The 23,427-nt window shown below is 39.6% G+C and overlaps 1 protein-coding gene across 1 annotated transcript; it reads left to right on the top strand.

Moving 5' to 3' along the window:
- Positions 1-21,675: 21,675 nt before the first annotated feature.
- Positions 21,676-23,034, top strand: cryaa (crystallin, alpha A). Its single transcript, XM_053314590.1, has 3 exons — positions 21,676-21,873; positions 22,256-22,378; positions 22,825-23,034. The coding sequence occupies exons 1-3, from the start codon at positions 21,676-21,678 to the stop codon at positions 23,032-23,034; spliced, it is 531 nt and encodes a 176-aa protein (XP_053170565.1).
- Positions 23,035-23,427: the final 393 nt, after the last annotated feature.

Genomic DNA, 23,427 nt, shown 5'->3' on the forward strand with positions numbered 1-23,427 from the left:
CTTGTTCTTTGGGTCACTACCCAAAGCTCATGACCAGAGGTGAGGGTAGGAACCAAGATCGACTGGTAAATCGAGAGCTTTGCCTTTCGGCTCAGCTCTCTCTTCACCACGACGGATCTGTGCACATCAGCATTACTGCAGACGCCGCACCGATCCGCCTGTCGATCTCACGCTCCATCCTTCCCTCACTGTGAACAAGACCCCGAGGTACTTGAACTCCTCCACTTGGGGCAGGATCTCATCCCCGACCCGGAGAGTGCACTCCACCCTTTTCCGGTTGAGGACCATGGCCTCGGATTTGGAGGTGCTGATTCTCATCCCGACCGCTTCACACTCGGCTGCGAACCGATCCAGTGACCAAATCTGACTTTTTTAAAAATAATCCAATATAATATGATCATCCTAACATGTATTAAAAAATGCAGATCAAAATTAGCTTTTCTCATATAAAAATAATAACTTCAATGTGAACAGACAGAAACAAACCATTTGCCTCATTCTGCCCCAAATTACAGACTATTCACTAGACTGCTCCTGCTGCTGAAATGTAGTCGTCTGAAATATCCAGATAATACAACAATAAGCATACTGTATGTTCTTTGTTAACAGTACCAGTTGTGGTGCAGGTTCCCCAACAAGGGGAACTGAACTCTGGATTGTGAACATGGAACAGTTCACAGTTGAGTTTAGAAACATGAACCAAGATGAAATTCACAGATTTTGTGGCACTACTTAGACCTGTAGGAAGAAAATAAAGTAATGCTTTAGATTATTGGGTATCTCTTCTAATATTAAAAGATAATATTAGAATATTACATTTGGGAGAGGACTGTGTCATTAGTTCTTCAGCACATTATAAATCTGCTATGATTTATTTCATATTTATCATTTAAACTAACCAATCCTCAAGGGGTACAGTCAACAACAAAACAAAGATAGGTTTAGTTTTGCAGTAGTTAGTCAGTGTAAAGTAAGAATAAATATGTGTTCTGAGTTTGACATACCACAGAAAAGTGTGTTGTTAACTACCCTGCCAAATTTGAATGCTTAAAAAAATCACCAAATATATGAAATTAGGCTTCAAAGTGTAAAAATCAGCCTCTTTCTCTGCTCCCAGATGTTGTGGGAGTGCCCGCCGAGTCCGCTGAAACCCCGCCCCCTACCAAGTGTCACCTGTCAATCATCTAAGAGCTTTCTGCTGCTAACTCGGAGACTAGCTCAGTTGCTAGCTCGGCGGCTAACTCGGCTAACTGTAGAAGTAAATGTAAACTGTACTTATATAGCGTCTTTCTAGTCTGTGCGACCACTCAAAGCACTTCACATGATATCATTTACCCTTTCACACACATTCACACACTGATGGCAGGTGCTACCACGCAGGGTGCCAACCTGCTCATCAGAGGAGTCTAACCATTCATACACATTCATACACCGTTGGCATAGCAACGGGAGCAATTAGGGGTTAAGTGTCTTGCCCAAGGACACATCGACATGTGGACTGGAGGAGCCGGGAAACGAACCACCAATCTTCCAATTGAAGGACGACCACTCTACCTCCTGAGCCACAGCCGCCCCCAGTAGTGTGTGCTGAATGTATTTATACCTTTACAGCAGCAGGGGCGGGTTTATGTGATTACGTGATATGAACAGGTTGACATCAGGCCTCTACACTGAGACTGAGGTAAGAGGAGCATCTATGGAAGCCTAATGACACAATGTATATGTTCTACTTGTGTATTTATGTGATACAGGATTTGTGCAATTTACTTTTATTTCTGTTTTTTTTTCTGTGTTTATAATTTGACTCTTTATCTCATTTCTATTCATACACTAGGATTGTTTCTATTCTTTATAATTCACTTTTTGGTATTTGTGATTGTATGCAGTATAATTTAGGTATTTATGGTTGTTATTTCCATAAATACCTAAATTAAAAAACACTGTACTGCAAAATATTTGAATAGGTACTCATTAGTTCATATAATATATGTACTGTATAGAAAATGTACATTCTTTGTAAATTCCGAGAATATCAGTAACAATTTGTGTATTTTGACCATTTATTGTACAATGTCAAAGTGTTAAATGTTGCCATTTGATGTAAGATGGCTAAACCATTTTAAGGTAACTATGCTGAATTTACATGTGAGCTGTGCTATTATTTGAATACCAGCTTTTATTTGAGAATTTACAGTCAGTCATTGTTTTCACTGATATCTCCACCCAGCAGACTGAACTGTGACTGAATTGGATCAGATATGGATCTGATCCAATTGAGTCACAGATGACACATCATCATCACAGGCTGCATGTCAACCTATTAGGATACACCACTCATTTCAATCTCATTCACTCTCCAGATCAACACTTCTTGGATACCCTGACTGCTTCTTCTGTCTGTATAACACAACTGCTGTGTGTGTAGTTACACCCCTGAATAACACTAATTTCCATTCATCTGATTTGTAACAAACATAGATCTTTCAAAGGATGAAGGTAGAAAAAGACACACATCTCAGTGTAGGTCACACCTACTGGACTGCTCTCATGTTCTGTGTTGTCTTTGTTATGTTTTTAGCATCTGATAAGTGTATTTTGCTTCAACAGGCTGTGTTGCATACAGAGACAATGTGGTCCTCTACTGTCAGAATGAATGAGATTTTAAAAGTCATGAAACCTACACAACGTCCCATGAATAGAGATAATTTTACACACTTTTGGATTGGTGGACTATTCCCTGACAGTTCCTGTATGTCCTCTTTCCTGTTTATCTTTGCCATTTTGTGTTTGCTTCCATCTGGTGCACTGTTGTGTTACATTATGCAACTTTCTGGCCTGAGGCAAGAAGTGCATTGTTCTTCCCCTCCCAGCTGGTCAAATGAAATCATCAACACTTGTCATCATGCACATGTTTGATCATCACTATGTTACCGGAAACAAGACAAAGCTACTACAAACTAAGGAGCTGCTTTTTCTGTATTAACTACAAAGATGTTCATTAGCGGGGTTGAGCATAGCTCAGCGGGTAGAGCACCCGCCCCATGTGTTGATGCTATAGCCCTCGTTGCAGGTGATCCCGGTTTGAATCCCAAGCCGAGCGGTCTTATCCTGCGTGTCATTCCCCCCTCTCTCTCTGCCTCCTGTTTCCTGTCTATCTATACTGTCCTGTACATTAAAGGCAAAAAAAGCCAGAAAAAATATACTTATATATTACTTAAATATAAAGCAGTTCAAATACAAAGTTTGTACTGAGGGTGGTACTAGGGGAAATACCATTAGTGTCATGTCCAAGAAGAAATGTTAAGTTGTTTAGTTTTGTCTGTCTTGTGACTTCCTGTTTTTATTTAGAAATTTTACTCCTTGTTTCAGGTAACTTCCCTTCCCCTTGTGTGTTTCACACTGTCTGATTGTCTGCCCCGCCCTGATTTTTTCCACCTGTTTCCCATTACCTTGTGTGTGTATACAGTCTGTGTTTCCCTTCGTCCCTCCCTTCTGTGCCAGTTTGTCTTGTCTTGTCACCAGAGAAACCACGCCAGCCATATTGATCTAAGTCAGGTTTTTTTGCTATTGCCTTGCTTTATTTGTGATACTTTGTCTTTGTACTGTATCCTAGTTATTTTTCCTCAAAAGAGTGATTTTTGGTTCCACAGTTTTTCCTCTGTGTGAGTGATTTTGATTTGTGTACTTTGATTATATATTCCTCTGTAAGAGTGACTTTATTTTGCTACTTTGTTATTAAATAATTTTTCAGTTGTACTTTGTCTCCGAGTCGTGCGATTGGGTTCAAGACCTTGTTCAGTTCTGACAATTAGGTCATTTGATTAAAAAGGTCTTTTCTCCACCAAACACTCAGCAGTTTTAATGTTTAATAATAATAAGGGCAAATTTTACAACAGATTGCTATCAACTTTTCATATCATTCCTAATTGAAAGATAAATGTAGAATTACCTTTTTGCTGGACAAACCTGCTTTTTTAAGTTAAACCTCTGTGTCCTAACTTGTGCTGTATCTGCATAGTGATCTCACTGAACTAAATGATGTGGTTATGTTTGTCAACCCTGTCTCCTAGAAATTACATTCATAAACAACTAAATTGTTTCCCAATTACATTGTGTTGGCAAACATAATCTCTGTGTCTCTCATGTCATGTGTCAAATTACTTTTTTCTGTATTAACCAAGATCAATTTATTTCTCATAATCTAAGCCTACCATAACATTTTTAGTATTGCTGTAGTTTCTTCTAGCATATACAGTATTTTACTGCAAGAATAGATATTCTGGCAGTGTATTGTCTCTGAACATTTCACTCATAAGTTCAGTATCAACATTTGTAGAACTGGCCAAATATGTTAATTACCAACATTTGCTCACTGTGCTAAGAGAAGATGTGATCATGCAGAATTATGTTTTTAGCTAAACATATTTGGTGTTCCAGTTTAGTTGACATAACAATATTTCTGGGAAACAGGGTTGGTTTTTTCATTCAGTGCTGTTGTCCGTTTGAACACAGCCTGAGGTTATGAAACATCTGATGAGCAAAGCTGACATTTCAGCCATATGATGGTGGTAGAGTACAGCTGCAGTGGCCATAATCAAAGGACAATAATATGAGCATCATGTGAGAACATTGTGTGATGTGTCTGAGAGTTAGTGCTTTTTTACTTTAACACAGCACTGTGCAGTGGCCTGTTTCATTTCTCCTTCAGCAGGTGACAGATCACTTCCTCTAAACAGTCTTGGTAAACTATGATTGCTGTGTTCATAACTGCCAAGTAGGAACTGGACTAAACAACACACGCTTGATAACTGCCCTGGATGGACCACAGACCAACGGGCAAACCGAAGAAGTGGAGGAGGAGATGTGTGGCCCCGTCAGCCACATTATATTCATGGTATCAGTGTTGAATATGTTTCCACTGTCCACTGCTGCATGCTCATAGATCAACAGTGCTCTGTGCATGGCATCTGTGTTCCGGGCTATTTATATCATTTCAATTAGCAGACCTTACATCTAAATTATACATCCTTCAAAGAGTAGACGCATCTAATTATACAGAATAAACACAATTTTCTTCCAATTACAATCATTATTTCCAGGAAGGCAGAGTTTCATGTCTAATTCTTAGATTAGCAATCAGCCATCTACAAGAGCACAATATGTATGAGGTCCTTCCCTTTCAGATAATTAACTCCCCATCTGCAAGCAGCAGGTCTGTGTTCCATATGTGGGCTCTATTGTCAGTGACAAGCAGTGTCTGTGTGTGATTACACACAACAGACACAGGACTAAACCTGACGACATTTTGTACAAACAGTACCTGTACTCATGCCACTTAATACTGGTGGTTAATATTTTGGTATCCAATACATCCTAACAGTTAATATCATTTTCAAAAAGATGATTTTCCAGAGATAAGAAAGGATCCAGGGTGTGAACTTCCCGCTCTCTAAATTTCTTTTTCATTCTGTCTCTTTTTACTTAAATAAAAATACAGCAGTGTAAAAGTACTCAATTGCAAGTAAAAGTTCTGCATGAAAATCCTACTAGTAGTGAAAGTACTGCAGTATTATGAGTGATGTAGTATGCAGTATTACAATAAAAGTACTACAGTATTATGAGTGATGTAGTATGCAGTATTACAGTAAAAGTACTGCAGTATTATGAGTAATGTAGTAAGCAGTATTACAGTAAAAGTACTGCAGTATTATGAGTGATGTAGTATGCAGTATTACAGTAAAAGTATTGATATATTATTATATATGGCATCATTAGATTATTAATAGTGAAGCATCAGTGTTAGAGCAGCATGTTACTGTTGTAGCTGCTGGAGGTGGAGCTAGTTTACACTACTTTATATACAGTTAGCTAGTTTATACTACTTTATATACAGTTAGCTAGTTTATACTACTTTATATACAGTTAGCTAGTTTATACTACTTTATATACAGTTAGCTAGTTTATACTACTTTATATACAGTTAGCTAGTTTACACTACTTTATATACAGTTAGCTAGTTTACACCACTTTATATACAGTTAGCTAGTTTACACTACTTTATATACAGTTAGCTAGTTTACACTACTTTATATACAGTTAGCTAGTTTATACTACTTTATATACAGTTAGCTAGTTTACACTACTTTATATACAGTTAGCTAGTTTATACTACTTTATATACAGTTAGCTAGTTTACACTACTTTATATACAGTTAGCTAGTTTACACTACTTTAAAGTTTAACTGTATATACTGTTATATATAATTAGCTAGTTTAGTCCAGTTATTCCCAACCTAGGGGTCCGTTCCCTCTGAATTGTCACCAGATACAACTGAGGAGTCATGACATGATTAAAAGGGAAAAGGAGAAAAACCTGTTTTCAGTTTTGGGATATTTTTTCTCATTTGGGTTAGATTGATTTTTATGTGAAATATTGGCTGATTTGAACATTTATTGAAATGAAAGCATGTGTGAAGTTTAGAGGGAGAAATCACTATTTGGTGGAGATGTTAACAACTCATAGACTACACACTGCTTTTTGTAAGATGTCAAAAGACAAAAAGGATGTAAACCACTGGTTTCATCTTTAACATTCTGTTGTATTTTAAAAGCTTGTTATATTATCCATTGTGTCAAATCTGCATCTGAAAAGTAACTAAAGCTGTCAAATAAATGTAGTGGAGTAGAAAGAACAATGTGAACAACATTTTCCACTACTTATCGGGGACCAGGTTGTGGTGGCTGAGTAAGGAACCCTCCAGTTCCCCATGAGAGATCTATGTAATCCCTCCAGCTGTCTCTGGGTGATCCCCAGTGTCATGCACCAGTTGGACATGCCCAGAACACCTCTAGAGGGAGGTGCCCAGGTAGGAAGGTACAATACTTCCCTATGAAATGTATTGGAGGGGAAGTATAGAGGAGCATAAATTGTAAATACTCAAGCACAAGGTCCTCAAAATTACAATTCATTAATTGGAACTTGAAGAGGCTGGAGTGTGTGGGTGTGGGGGGAGGGGAGGGGGTCTGTTACCTCCTGATCTGAACCAACTGGCAAAACTCGATTATCTCCAAACTAAAACACATTTTTTTAAAACACACTCATTTCAGCAGCCTTTCACAGACATTCATGTTTCGATGCTAATCTTTTCTTTTTCAGTTCAGGTTTTGTTTTCAATTAATTTGATTTTCAACGTCACAATTTAACTGTCATTTTTTTCCTGTGCTAATAAAAAGCCTCCCCCAAAAAAGATCCATCTGCAGCAAATACTTCGCTCTTGCATTAAGTTAAAAGGCAAGTAAAAGACTTTTCTCTTCTCTTTCCACCACTGAAATCTCTCAGGACCTGCAGCTGCAGTGAACAACATGAGTCATGACTCCTCTGATTTCACTGCTTCACATGGCAAACTAAATGTCAGTGTTCCTTTAAAGCTGATAGGGATTTCACTTTTCTTGTGGAAAGGGACATTTCTTTCAAAACCTTCAAACTTCATGATAAATATATTTTACCTCATCTGAAAAAGATCAAGAACACACACACACACACACACACACACACACACACACACACACACACACACACACAGTGCAGTGCCACAGATACAATTGATCCTTACATAACTCGTCTGGTGAGTCAGGAGAATTGACAGCAGTGTCAGCCCCACCCCCACTACTCATACACAAACAACCCCATCTGGATTACTGATTGTACTAAATTATGTTGAGATTAGGCTTCCTGCTCACAGTGACATAAGACACCATCTCACCATCAGACTTCAGATGCAGGGATAGAAAACATCCTTCCTTTTCTGAACTGATAAACCTGAAATCAGAAATATGAAAACTGAAAGTACACATGTGAAGTAGGACAGGGGGAGATCTGCACATGTTACGTAATATAACATTCAGTGCTTAGTATTTGTCATGATTCACTTCAACATCAGACAGGCTTTTGTAAAATACACGTTTGTACTGTAGACTGTAGCCAGAAACATTACAACATCCATGTCCAAGCTTGTGAGGAAGGACTCATGAATTGCCCTTCAAGGAATTAATAAAGTTGTCTTGAATCTTGAATCTTATAATAAAAACAGACTTAGCATTTTATGAAGCATATATGGAAATGTTTTCACATGTTGCATTTCAGTCATATTTTCTGATGACACTGTTGCTATCCTTACACAGTATCTCTGTTGCAGTGAGCAGTTACAGCATGTGCATGTAGACACATTAGGTACACATAACCCCTGCCATAAAAAGATATATAAATATAAATGAAGCTTGAGAGAGACTCCGTGCGGATAACATCACTGAATTGCATCTTGAAGTCACAAGTAGTCAACACTTAACCAAAATCATTTAACAGAATCTGCTGGTACACTCTGAGGACAGGGGATCTTTCTAGGATTAAAACTATGAATGAGGGCCTCACAATCTGAGAACTAGCAACCCCCTAATATCACTGGTGCACTGTTTTGCCTCTGTCTGAAACAAACCTGTCTCTTTAAGCCCCCCCTCCAAATAAGTCCATGCTGGTTGGTCAACTTCTGGAAACTGCATCACAGCTGTTTTTATCTATTTTATCTGGTTCTTTATTCGAAGTGTCAACTTCTCACATACACTCGGACATGTTCAGGCCAGAATCTGATCTGAAATATGAGAGTGGATAACGCTAACAACACATGGAAAAACATTAGCGACAACATTAGCAACCAAGACTATTGAATAAACGGCAGTTTATGGGCATGCACAACAATCGGATGTCAGCTCATCAGCAAGGTAGAAAAAAGGTAAGTGTTCAGAGCAGGTTGAACGGTTGAAGCCTTGACTTGACTATCAAGGAGCACACACATTACTACATACATTAACCTCAAGTCTTAGAACTGTGACCATGTTTAACATCTGAGATCATAACATGATATAAATAACAGAAAACCACTCAAAGCATAGTATGTCTCCTTTTATGTGCAATTACAGTTCTCTGGGCTGCACAAAGGCAAACATACACAGAGGTTGCTCAGAGACTTCCTTTATACTTGTACGTTGCACATTGTATTTTTTCCATCTCTTTTTTTGGACACACCTCAGTACAACAAATTAATACAGCAATCAACTTGCATAGTGTGCACGCGTACCCCTCTGAAAGCCTCTGCAGCCAATCTACAGTTACCCATAACACAGACTTCTGCGTAGGTTTGCAGTGATGTCTTTTTGCATCTCCTGGGAACCATAGTTCCAGCTTTATATGTTTCTCTGTGTGTGTGTGTGTGTGTGTGTGTGTGTGTGTGTGTGTGTGTGTGTGTGTGTTATATGAGTAACAAAACACAAATCTCTCCAAGAGGGCAACAGAAGTTATCTTTGTATGAATAAAAGAAATAATGGAAAATATCCCGGTACCAAAGGTCAAACTTCATTTTGTATGTTTGCCTGGAGCAGTAAGAGGGCAGCTGTTACAGGAAAGGCTTGTTTATGGAGGAGGAGGGACTCCAATTAGATTAGAGACTATCACACACTGACAGTTTCTAAGGCAACACAAATGGCCAATATTTTATTCACAGGGAAACACATTAATGCTGACACTAAAGCTGGTAAAATAATCTCTTCTAGATTATATTCTTCAACTGCCTGCATGACAAACTGACTTCACAGTTCACATCACAGTAACTGCTGTAAATACATTGCTGCTACTACTATACCATGAAAAGATTCCATTTCAGTTTCTAAGGCAATTTGGAAACTTTCCCACTGTGTTTCATTACCTACCTGAGGATGAAGGGGATACCCTTAGTGACAGTCTCCTGAATCCTTTCAGAGGATGTATTCACAGTGACCCAGCAACAGCTCATATGATGGTTAGGCATGGTAACACTCAGGACTATACCATGTGACCTGACTGATTAGCACACCCTGAACACAAGAGAAGGAAAACTAACTAAGTGGAATCACTGAATAAAAACTCTCTAGTCATCTAGTAACAATAATAAATACCAATTAAAGTTAGGAGATGATTGTGATTTTGTTTTTCAAGAAAAAAGATGTTCAAACTCGCATATGAAACAGTCACCGCTGGAATCAGAAACAAATAAATGTAGCTATGTACAGCTGGGTAATTAGTGCCACGCATCTCCGAGGTAGCCCGAGGAGTGCCTCGGGGTGCCCTGAGGCATCTATTAATCTTGTCCATACTTAATCTTTTTATTCTTCCGCCAAATTTCAGTGCGTAACTCCTCCCGCAGCTTTGAGAAAACCCCAACAATATATACATCAAAACGTGCGGCTCGATTGGGAAAGATGTGCTGACTTTTGGTGTTGAAATTCCAATTTTTCCCAACGTTATTCCCAAAAAAACGGGAGATTTCTCCATTGGAAATTAATGGGAATTTTTTGAAAACCCCCACAATTTTCACATTTTTTCACTTTTTCATACCTGCACGTAGAAATGTGATTCAAACATTAAAACAGAGGAAACATGTAAAACTTGAAACATGTAAACTTTTCAAACTATGAGCAGTCAAACAAGGAGTGGAAATCACTTTTTCTTCAAAGTTAGAGTGGAAGCGGCAGTTAGCTAGAGTGTGACAAGCAGTAAAAAATAACCTTAATTTTTATTTTTAACTCGAGCTCACGGGCCAAACCGTGAAAAAGGAGACAAATAATTATTTGTCAAAATGTAGACATAGGTGTTGGGATTCATAAAATGTGACTTTGACAGGCGGGGTCTGCACAAAATTTAAATGGGGGGGCCGAGACCGGCAGCAATACCTGTCTCACTCCCCACTGACTCTAATGTAATCGTCTTCTTTTTTCAAAAGAATCTCACTCTGTGTTCACACTGAGCTTACTCGCTCATTTTAAGGAATATCTGAATAAAATAAACTCCGTCAGAATCTGCCGGCTTCTGTGTCTCTCACGGTGTTTTCGGTTTTTGGACAGGAGTTACGGTTTTCTCACAGTTTGCGTGGCTGTATTATTTTAAAAAATATATAACTTTTAATAAATATTCTACATATTCAACCTTTAATTCATGTTTACTGTGGACAATTTTTATTTTTTTTGTATTGTATTGTTTTGTATTGTAGTTGTATAGTTTGTGGTGTATAAAAAGATTCAAAATAGTATGTTTACAGAGAGGAAAACTTCTTCCAGTGTTCATATGAGCACCTGACTGTTGTTTTAAGACACACTAGGAAAGTTGTGAACCTGTCCTTTAAACTTTCAACTGTCTAAATACCTTACAACCATACAAGCACACAGAGAACACAAACTATGATGCAACCGGATGCAGCACAGCCAGGAACTGTAACATTCAGGAAAACCAGGTTAGCAGAGAGTGGAACACATTCTACTGTTTTTAGTGTTTCTTACCTGTAAGACACCTGCTTCCTAAAGGTCAGCTGAGCAAACTCCGCTTCCACCTGGGACCGCTGGCCCTCATCCATCTCTGTGTTCCCTCTTTGTACCTAAAATAAATACAAAAACACACTCCTTTCTGTTTCATACTAAACAACCTACGGGTGGCTATTTCTTAGTCGGTGTAGTGTTTAATGTCAGAAGTGGTTTAAGCGCAACTTCTTTACAAAGGAAACAACCACTGCATAGCAGACATTAATACTGTGATATAGCCTACATATATACTGAACTATCGGAGCCTACTTTACTAAACTATAGGGAGTTTGCTATTTGTAGGTCGACAGAAGGAAGCACAGTTTTATAAACCAGCTCACACACCCACATACACCTACATACACCCACCTGACAGCTCCCAGGCTGCAGCGCGCACTTGGCGCTCACCTCGGCGGCGAACACGTCCTCCTCCTCGGCCACGTCCTCGAGCCCAGGCCGTTCTACAATCGGAGGAGCGGAGTCTCTCATCATCCCTGCGGTCTCTCTCTCTGTCTTGTCTCTGTTTAACTGTTAATAATGTTACAATATAGTAGGAGCGGTACCTGCTATATAAACGTGACTGTTTTTTCGGTTCAGATTTAGATGAGATTCGTTTGTCCCATCATGCGTCCACCGATCGCGGTCTGTAATGCCGCAGAGTCGGTCAGTCAGTTTGAGAGATGACAGACAGATGATGCACTGCAGGCATGAAATGTAAAGGCAGTAAAATAAAAGTGGTCAGAAGCAAGTGTTTGTCCTGTAGTTCCACTCTGCCGTCAAACTAAATGTTGCAGGAAATCAGCTGTGAGCTAGTTCTCTCTCTCTCTCCCTCCCTCCCTCTCTCTCTCTCTCTTTCAAATTCAGCAAGCTTTATTGCCACAATGTCAAAGATCCCCTACAGATATGTTTAAAGACATATCCTACTCCTTCTCCTTCATTACAAATTCATGAATATGCAAATATATTTTAGTGGAAGTAGTTTCTTAGAAAGAAGTTGATGCCTCCTACTTCACTGTGAAGTAAATGTGCACTGGAGGCTTCAGGTTGTCACATCACACTTGTCTAAGTTAAATGAATAATTATACATTATTCACAAATCAAAATTGATTGTCACAAGAGAACAAATGAGCTACACTTTAAACAGCACAAGGAGTGGACTTTACCATTAGGCCCATTTTAGTTTAGAAACAAATAGGTTTCTTATGTCTAGATATGAAACCTATACAATGGTATTACTATAACTCATTATATTAAAAAATAACTTACAAAAGCACTTAGAAAAAGTATATCCAATGTGCCACCTTACTGGCATGAGATTAATGAACTATCATAGGCACTGCAGCCAGTGCTGCACACCACTGCTGGTTGCTAAGGACACTGAAACTCCTTCAAGTTAAGTACAATTTAACGTTACATCAAACAGTAAAACATGAGATGTGAAAATTTGTTATATAATGGGAGTAGAGACCCTCTTTCCCCCTGAGCTTATGAACACAGACTAAGTGATGACAATATGAGAAAAAAAGGAATTGAAGTAAGAGTTAAAGGCATCTAGTCACCTATAAGCATATAAGACAGTCAGCTGAGAATGTTCACAACATGCTAGCCCCAGTGCTGGAAGAAATATTCAGATCCTTTAATTGAAAGATTTTTCTGTAAGTTTGCAAATGTGGTGTCTGCTTCCATTGCATTAATCACTGTTGATTACAATCTAACTACAACAAAAAGTTATAACATTTAGTTTTACAAGTGTATTCATAATGACGGAGTAGAATAAGTAGAATACGTTTATAGTAGGTGTGTGAATGATCAATAATCATTATTATTGGCAGTAATAGAGGGCCCCAAAATCAAATTTTGCTTAGGGCCCCATGGAGGCTTGGGCCGGCCCTGCTATCTTATCAGGTTTGGTTGTGCTGTATGCTGAGATGATGTTTGTTATATCACTATTTATTTATTTATTTATTTATGGTTGTTGTGTTAGTAGTTTTTTGTACTGTCACTGCAAACCAAATTTCCCCTTGAGGGACAGTAAAGCTCTGACCTGAACTGAACTGAACTCTGTAGCTGCGTTTAAGGGTGTTTATTTGACCCCATGATGAAATCACGACACAAATGCTCTGCATAGAGGCTATAAACAGGACAAAAATGTAGGGACAATGGTCAACAGAAATGATTGACCCACATACTCACCCAGTCTGTTACAAACTAACTGAATGACAAGCAGGAGCAGAACATGATATTAAAGGGTAAATGGACTGTACTTTTATAGGGCTTTTCTAGTTTTGTTGACCATTCAAAGCACTTCTACACTACATGTCACGTTCACCCATTCACACATTCACACATTCATACACTACCACACAGTGTACCAACCTGCTCATCAGATGGAAGCTATCATTCATTGTTGGTGCAGGCACTGTGAGCAATTCGGGGTTAAGTATCTTGACCAAGGACACATAGACATGTGGACTGGAGGAGCCCGGAATCGAATCACCAATCTTCCGATTGGTGGACAATCGCTCTACCTCCTGAGCTACAGGCACCCTGCCCTCATAATACACAAGCACACTTATATACACACCTCTACACACACATATTCACTACAACCGGTGACCAAGGGACAGACAGGCAAACCAAATACATCCCTTGTGCTTACAAAACCTGTGACCCTTCATTATTATTACTTTACTAAATAGTTTATTAGAAGGTAGATACATTAATGCCTTTATTAATGACCTGATTATTAAGTGACTTAAAACAGATGTGACAGGAGAGGTCAATAAGCCAAAGGATCATACATCACCTCCCCAAACTAATAAATATAACAGGATTTAGTCAAATATTTACACAAAATGAACATAAGAGTTCACTAATCAGCAGACAATCCTGAAAAAAATGGTTTGGCATACAGCTTGATCTGGTCTCTACTGTCCACTGAAGTCTATTATTTCTCAGTCAGATATTCAAGTGTGAACCAACACCACATTCCACCCACTCTACCAGCTGATGCAGTCACCGTTACATGGTTCACAAAACCTTATACAATAAAGTCTGAGGTGTACAACCCTACATATCTGCTGTCTAAAAAACGGTGTCTATTCAGCATATACAGGACCACCAGGGAATCCTCCCACAGCTCTTCTCTCAGTTGGTGAGACTAAACTACAGTGCAGAAACAGAAACATCACAGAATATGATTTCAGCAAGTAACCAGAGTCAAACAACATCTGTTTCAACTTCTGTTACTGTATCTCTTCTAGAAAGTGCAGTGGAGCTTCCTCAAACATTGACATATTGCTCCCACACATGTTTGAACAACACGTTTGATGGAGGTGGGGCATACAGGGGCATACAGGGGCATACAGGGGCATACAGGGCATATTGTATTGAATCTGCGTGGTTCAATAGTTCACACCTTCAAAACTCCTCAGTTAACTCTATCATCACTGTGCTGCTCACTATACAAACACAAGCAAATCCTTATAGCAGATATCAACACTTGTGTCAATCTGAACACACTGATGTAAAAACACTAACAAGCAGCATGTGAGGATCTTTTTTGGTTGTTTGTATGTTGTTTTAATGTTAATATGTTGTTTAATGGTTGATAGTGTCAGATCTGTAGCTCCATAGAATTGACTACACTGTATTCTACAGAAATGAGTCATAGAAATACAGCAGTGGGCATTATTACGACACCCTGTCTTGTTTTTTGGTTGAATATAGATCTATCTTTACACAATTTTCTATTGTATGTGAGTGAGACAAGTATTAAGGAAATGTGTAGTCACTGAATGCTTTTTGTGTGAAAACAATGCAAAAGTTGACTATGTGAAGAGTTTGAAGACCCAGTATTAAACAATGCAAATTACCCATTTTTACAACCTGTAAGTGACTATTGAAACACAGCTCCATTCAAACAGACATTAGGTGTTAGGGTTAGGGTTTCAATTTCATTGAATAGGTTTTTTTGTGTGTTGTTTTTTGTTTTTGTGTGTGTGTGTGTGTGTGTGTGTGTGTGTGTGTGTGTGTGTGTGTGTGTGTGTGTGTGTGTGTGTGTGTGTGTGTGTGTTTGTGTGTGTGTGTGTGTGTGTGTGTGTGTGTGTGTGTGTTTCAGCTATCTTTCCATACCTAGGGTTTCATTTTTATTCAACACCACATTCTATAAGTGCCATTTTACAACCATCCGTAGAGTATAATGCAATTGCAGGATGTTAAGCATCAATTCAGTAGAGCTACCCTTTATGTGTGCATCTGTTTCCTGGAAGTGGTTAGCTCTTTAGTAATACCTTCTGGATGAGGCATGGTAGCCCATGTGTTAACAGATTCATATTGTCCATGTCAAAAACACTGAAAGGAAAAAAATAGCACAGTTGTATAAACATAATCATTTGCTTTAAGCAAAACTGAGGTCAAAAACAGAACTGAAGCTGCAGGTGCAAATGCAGTCCACATTGACACCTGTCACTCCAGACAATGAACACAACAGTTCAGTTTTGCTAGGGCTTTGGTTAACTCAGGATTGACTTAAATTTATTTTATGCCCCTATATGAATTAAGTTAGTTAGTTCTACTCAGTCACCTTGACTATATTATACACTAATGAAGCACTTAGTAGGAATACCATAACACTGGGTGGAGCCTCTCTTTGCTCTCAAAACAGCTTCAATTCTTCAAATGTTTGAACATTCCTCTGAGAATTGGGTCCATGTTTACATGATTGCATCACATCATTTCTGCAGATTTGTCAGCTGCACATTCATGCTGCCTATCTCCCATTCTACCTTTACATCCGAAAGGTGTTCTATTGAACTTAGATCTGGTTACTGGCAAGGCCACTGAAGTACACTGAACACATGTTCATGAAACCAGTTTAAGACTGCTTGTGCTTCTTGACATAGTGTATTACTATGCTGGAAGCAGCCATTAGAAGATGGCAAATTATGGCCATAAAAGGAGTCATGTGGTCAACAACATACTTGGATAGGCTATAGTACTCAAATCATTTACTGCTATCAAAGTATGTAAGAAAGATAATCCCCACACCATTATAATGCCAGCCTAGATTTTGACACAAGGCAGGTTGTGTACATGGATTAATGCTGTTGATGCCAAATTCTGAGACTACCATCTGCATGCCTTAGAAAAATTAGATATATCAGATCAGATTTCTTTTTTCCAGTCTTCAGCTGTCCATTTCTGGTGCACACTATGGCTTCGGATTTCTGTTCTTGGATGACAGGAGAGGAACCTACTGTGATCTTCAGCTGTTGTAGCCGACCTGCATGTTCCACATGTGCATTCTGAGATGGTTTTCTCTCAGCACCAACAGTCTGCCCGTTCTCCTCTGATCTCTCTTATCAACAAAGTGTTTCCATCCTCAGAACTACTGCTCACATCTGACAAAACTCTAGAGACTGTTGGTCTGAAAATCACAGATCAACTGTTTCAGAAATACTTGAACCAGCCTGTTTGATGTGAACATTAACTGCATTGCACTGCTGCCACATGATTGACTGGATAAAAGCAAGAATAAGCAGGTGTGCTCGGTGAATGTATATACCCCTTCTTGGAGGAAGTCAGCATTAACCAGACAAAGTACAAATGAAACCATTTAAAAAAGTTAAACAAGATAAAATCGAGGGGTCATACATAGTTCAGTTTACCTGGTCCAGACATACAATTTTCCCACTTTTCCCTCCTAAGTGGTTAATAAAAATCCCCATCATTTATATTCTGTATCATCTTGCTATTGTGGTGTTCATAAAGTAAGATCTTGCAGCAGGTGATATAATATCAGTCCAGCAGGGAGCAGCAGAGCGCAGCCTATCTGAGAACGATCTGATCGCCACAACACCTAAACCTAATATATCCCTGTTGATGGAATTGAAATTGGTCATTTTCCATCACACTTTTTTCCCCAACACATGGATACCAAGAAGGAACAGTTCTGAATGTTATTGTTACATCACTAGAGAAGCTGAAGAAATAATAAGAAATAATGAAAATTATCTCTGGAAATGCCTGATCCACCCGTGCATCTTTGCAAACTCAAACTTGGAGATTAATTTGGAGGAAAAGTCTATAAAATGTAAGACAGAGGAGAGAGATATTTCATTTTTTATAATAGATCAAAGAAATACAGATGCTTCCATACGTCACGAGTGCCCACTGAACTACACTGAACATCGATGGGAGACTTGGAGCAGTGTTTGATAGCGCTCTCCACCAGCAGAATTAAAACTAATAAAGGCATATCTTTTTGAAGACTGGTGTTCATCCCTCCAGAACAGTAATACACACTTGAAAATTTATGAGAGATGTATTACAGTTGTTGTGGAATCTCTTGGTGCAGTACCTTACCAACACACTTTATGTGGTGTTTCACTCTAATTTTTCTTTTGGTGTAATCTGTAGCCATAAATAAATTGCATCATGGTTTGTATATGTAATAGAAAATACCTTGAGATATGTGTTGAAATAAGTAAATAGATGGTATAGGAAAAAGCTTTTAATGTCTACTAATATGCTGTGTACTACTGCTAATGATGAGTTTAAGGTCAGATTTTCGAGAAGAGTTTGGCATGACATTTGTTGCCTCCCTACGTGACAGTCATCATCTACTTAATTACCTTATAATAGAGAGGAAAAATCAGTGAATGAATTTGAGCATTTCCGTCCTGCCAGAACCAGAGGTCATCGGCCAAAACAGCCTTTCAGAACTGCGGAAACACAGAGCACACAGGCATTGTCTCTGCCATTGATAAAAACACAGAATGCTGACTCTGCTGAACTGTGGCCAGTCTAACCGCATCTACGTCCGGTCTGCAGCTGCTAGCCGACCCCGAACCCCAACAAACTCCACCAACCTCCACCAACTGCCCCCAAAACAGCCCCAGCCCCGACTGCCCGGCCCAGTTGCTCTTGGCCTGTGGGGCCATGGAGCTGCTAAGCCCCTGTGCTGGCTGGCCAAAGCCCTGCTGGATTAGACTAATGCAGGCGGCGGGAAGCCAGTGCTAGTGAAACAACAGTCATGCATGGGAAGTGACCCCTCTAATATCTTTACATGATAGTTCATTCTTAAATACAAACTATGGCTTTAACATTACTATAAACATGGATCAACAACTCTTTGGCACAGTCTCAAGATATCAGAAGTTTCACATTCATAGTGTTTTTGTTCATTTAATTGTACTAGATTGTACAATGGTGCTGTATCCATTTCATGTAGGTTGCATCAGTGGTCAAAATAATGAAAACAGTCAACTCATTATATTATATACTCTGACCTCCATCCTCACTGTTGTCCTTTTCTTTCCAAATCATCTATTCTGATTTATCATTCTTATTTTCCACAAAGATGTATACGGTACTTTAACTGCCAATGATACAAAAAAAACATGTTTGCATTTTTTTTAAACGTATAGCACCTATCAACAACAAGGAAATTCAAAGTGTTTTACGAGGTCTTGAGACAAGATTAACCCAGAACCTTTATGGAACAGCAACTTCAGAAGCAAGCTAGTGCTGCTGGATAAAGAAGACTGATGGGGCTCCCCAGAACCAGGCCTGTGAGACAGACCCAAAGGGAAATACATACATCATGAGCCATTGGGCAGGCAGATGACAACAGTTCCGGGTATGTGGAACAACACCTTTCTAGTGGGGAAGAATCTGGATTTTGTGAAGGAGGAGGAGCAGTACCAACTGGATGTAGTTGGACTGTGGAGTAAACTCCTAGATAGGGGATAGACTCTCCTTCCCATGGTGAAATGCAGTTGGTGCCCATTCAAACCACAGGGGCCACTGTGTGGACAGGTGTACTAATTGCTCATTTTAGCCCTGGAGTGGTTCAGAATCATCTTACCAATAAAGTTAACACGGAATATATGTTCTCAAAACAGATTTATGCTCTCATCAAAAAGATGATTTACATATGCTTCCAAAGTATTTTCTTAGTATATAGAAATATATTAAGTACCACAAAGCTTATAATCTGATACAGGGACCAGTCAGTGCTGAACACACAGTTTTGTAAGTGCAGGCTCACATCAAAAAGTATTAATGCATTTATTGAATACATGGCTTACTCTTATCTATATGCACAACATACAAAAAGTAGCCCACAAAGCTGACATTTTAACAGTGTTATTATTCTACTTACTTTTGGTATTTAAAACATTGTAATTCTAGTTATTTTAGCTTATTACTCAATATACAGCACTGCTTTGAAATGCACAAAAATTAAGAAATGCTCACAAGCAAGAAGCTAGACCTCATGCACACTCATTCACAAATTACACAACATCAACAGGTGACTGAAAACCACTCAATTAGAAACTGGCTAGATTCCAAATGAATCAGGTTCTTTCCATGTGAGTCCAGACAGCTCTCTGTAACTCTTCAACAACTTCAGTGTCCAAGAAATCCACTTACAGCACATTATATAATCTTGGCCTTATCTAGGATTCTGAAACCAGGATCAGGTGTTTACATGCACAAACATAACCAGGATATTACAAAAAAACATCATAACCAGGATATTAGTGCAAATTGTGTTTGCTGGTTATGTTTTGCAAATGTAAACACCTTATCCTGGTTCTAGAAACGTGGATTTGGCCTTATTCTGGTTTTGAGCAACCTGGATATGCACCAATACAGGGGCGGATCTAGGAATTGACCAGATCTAGGGCTAAGGCCAGGGCAACCAGAGCCAGAGCTTTTTTTTCTGTTTGATTTTGGATGGTGCACATGAATTTAATTTTAGTGCATTGTATGACTGACATCCTGCTGAAGTCAGTGCTTGTTTGGCAAGATGGAGGCCTCATTGGGCTTCTTTTCTTTTTACCCCATGACCATCTTAGCTATTTAAATCACAATAAAAGGTTTGTCACATTGTTGCTTCACACTTCCACCATCAGTTGCTATTCACAGGGCCCCATCCTTATGTATCCATTTAATAAAAGGGTCAACACCAAAGACAGTCACATAAAGCTTTTAAATTCATGTCAGCTTGTGTCTTTCCAGATTGACCTGGTGTTGTTGGCCTCATCAGATCATAACCTTTTATGCACACTGGGATGGTTTCCAGTGTGAGTGTGAGGCAGCAGTAATAAGAGTCAGTAGCTCCCAGTCTGAGGCCATCGTATTCTGCAAGAATCCAACAGTGGATTTATCCTCCAGGTTGAGAGTCCTGTTCACAGATAAGGGTTACATGGAATATGAAGCCAAGGTGAATTGGTGCTACTTTAATAGTAATGTGGACTCTGCATAGAACAGTGTTAAGGGAAAGCTCTCAGTTCATTGGTTATAAACCTTCCCTAAGGCCATGATTTGGATAATGGCTAAAATAATGAGATTGCAGATATAACATGTACCCTAAATGTAATTCAAGACCCTAGCAAGAGCTGTGTCACTGTTGTGTGGTTAAAGTCCAGATACATCAACACAGTTCAAATAAATTAGTGAAATAAATATAAGAGGGAAAAAAAGTGCCTGCTTCCCTCCACCCAGTCGTATTGGCTCCCTTAAATTGAGCCCATAAGTAAATCACTTAATCATCATTTCTATTCAAAACCACCAATGGCCATTTTTCAGATGCTTCAGTTGATTTGATTTGAGTAATCTGTATTAGTAAAATATCAGTATTACATTTGCACCCCAAACCATGCGTCCTCAACTCTGTTGTTGCTCTGTTGACCCTTGTTCTCCCCTGGACAGCATTGTCTCTAAATCTGCCCTTCGTCCAGCCACAGAAGCAGAACAATACAGCAGCATTATGTCACAGACTGACTAACTAAATAGATATGTCTGTATGTTAGATGTATTATCACCCAGGTGTCAAACGCTCTGTATCCATAGTTCGCTTCCTGGCCTTATTGTCTCTGTCATGCCCTCCTCCTCATCCAGCAGGGTTTGTTTTGGCAGCCCTTGGTGTCTGATGTGTGGATGGCACTGAGTTGCACCAGGGTCTGGACCCGTCTGGCGGCGAATGGGTGCCCCCCCATCCTCTGGCCAGATTCTGCTGACAGGGCCCAACCCACCATGAGATAATGCCATTCCAGAGGGATCGTGGCTAAAGCCTCTCTTTCTGGCTCTCAGGTATATAAAGAGGAGGGAGCTGTGGAGTAGAGGACAAACACTCTGGAAACATTATTCACTCACTGCTTTACATCATCAGTCTGTTCTCTCTATCTCACCTCACCTTCCTCTCCACCTGCTGGACTGCTGAGGAGGTACCTGCTAACCTGAGCCAAGCCAAGCTGTGCAAAGACTAAACTGTCTCCAGTCACTATGGATATTGCCATCCAGCACCCCTGGTTCAGACGCGCCCTGGGCTCTGTCTACCCTGCCCGTCTCTTCGACCAGTTTTTTGGAGAGGGCATGTTTGACTACGACCTTTTCCCCTACACCGCCTCAACCATCAGCCCCTATTACAGACAGTCGCTGTTCCGCAACTTTTTGGATTCTTCCAACTCCGGCATGTCGGAGGTAAAAAGACCAGACACATGCTTCCTCATGTTGGGAAGCACATCATGACTGACTGCATTAGCACTTTGGATAAATATGTAGACAAACTTCTATATTTATTGGAGAAAAGGTTTTAATGTTTTTACTTCACTTGATTAAAAAGCAAAGGGAAGTTTAGATAGAGGGATTGTTCTTCTCTCAGGACAAACAAGAAAGTCTTTACTGATGTTAAGAGGATGCCAAAGCTCATTGTTACTCCCATAAAATGATTTTTTTGTTTGTAGCATTGTATTTTGTACTTGCCTAAGCTGATTATGTTTCTTTATACTTTTGATCTTTTTTGTGACAGTCCTGAGTCCATTATTATGATACAATGGACTCTGTGCTTGTGTGTGTCCCTCAGGTGAGGTCCGACAGGGATAAGTTTGCAGTCTTCCTGGATGTCAAGCACTTCTCTCCTGATGAGCTCTGTGTTAAGATCACTGATGACTATGTGGAGATCCAGGGCAAGCATGGAGAAAGACAGGTGAGTCACACACACACACACACACACACACACACACACACACACACACACACACACAAGGATGTGTGGATTTAATAAGGCATTGGCTGAATTTACACAGCAGACAGACAGTATTCATATTCTCATTCACTAACATTGATAAATAAATACAACTGAACTGAGGACATAGTCTCAGCTATAACAACTGACATTTGTCTAATTGTAAATGGTGTAAATGATGACAATAAAATGTCTTGGTATTGAAAAGGTCAGATCTTTACCCACATGGTCTAAATCACCTTGAACATTTTAATTTGTATTGCAAGTGGGAAGATGTAGGGTAAGGAAAGCTGCAACAAAATCAGCAAGATTATCTTCAAGACAAGTTTGATGGGTGTTTTATTTCTAACTCAAATGACAGTGAGCTGTGAATCAATATGCAATCATAACTTTAACCCTGCTTTCAGGATGACCATGGTTACATTTCTCGTGAGTTTCACCGCCGCTACCGCCTCCCCTCCAATGTAGACCAATCATCAATCACCTGCTCCCTGTCAGTTGATGGTTTGCTGACTCTGATTGGGCCAAAGGTCCCTGGTGGGAGTGAATCCAGCCGCAGTGAGCGCAACATCCCTGTCACCCGTGACGACAAGCCCAATGCTGCTGCGTCCTCCTAGAGGCTGAGTAGTGGGTGTTGAATGGGCTCTGCCCGGGTACAACATGCATTGACCAACTGGGATGGATGACTACAGAATCTCTATCCTCCTCTTCTTCCCCCTTTCCCTTAGAGGATATCTGTGTACTTGCTTCATTTTCTCCTCTGCAGATTATTCTTAGCACATTCTTATAGTTTTATTAGTATCATTGTTTTGAGTTTAACAAAAAATTTCCCCATGAGGATGGTTAAGTAAGGGGTGGCTGGAGTTTTTCAGGAAAAAACTCATGTAAGGACGAGACATTCACATGATGAGACCCTTCATTCTGCTGATTGTTGTTGGTCTGTTTCAGAGTGAGCCCTCTGACAGTGCTGATGGTTGGGCTTTGGAGGTAAATGTCACACGTCTTGTCCC

This window comes from Scomber japonicus, chromosome 24 (assembly GCF_027409825.1).
Source record: "Scomber japonicus isolate fScoJap1 chromosome 24, fScoJap1.pri, whole genome shotgun sequence".
NCBI classification, from domain to species: domain Eukaryota; kingdom Metazoa; phylum Chordata; class Actinopteri; order Scombriformes; family Scombridae; genus Scomber; species Scomber japonicus.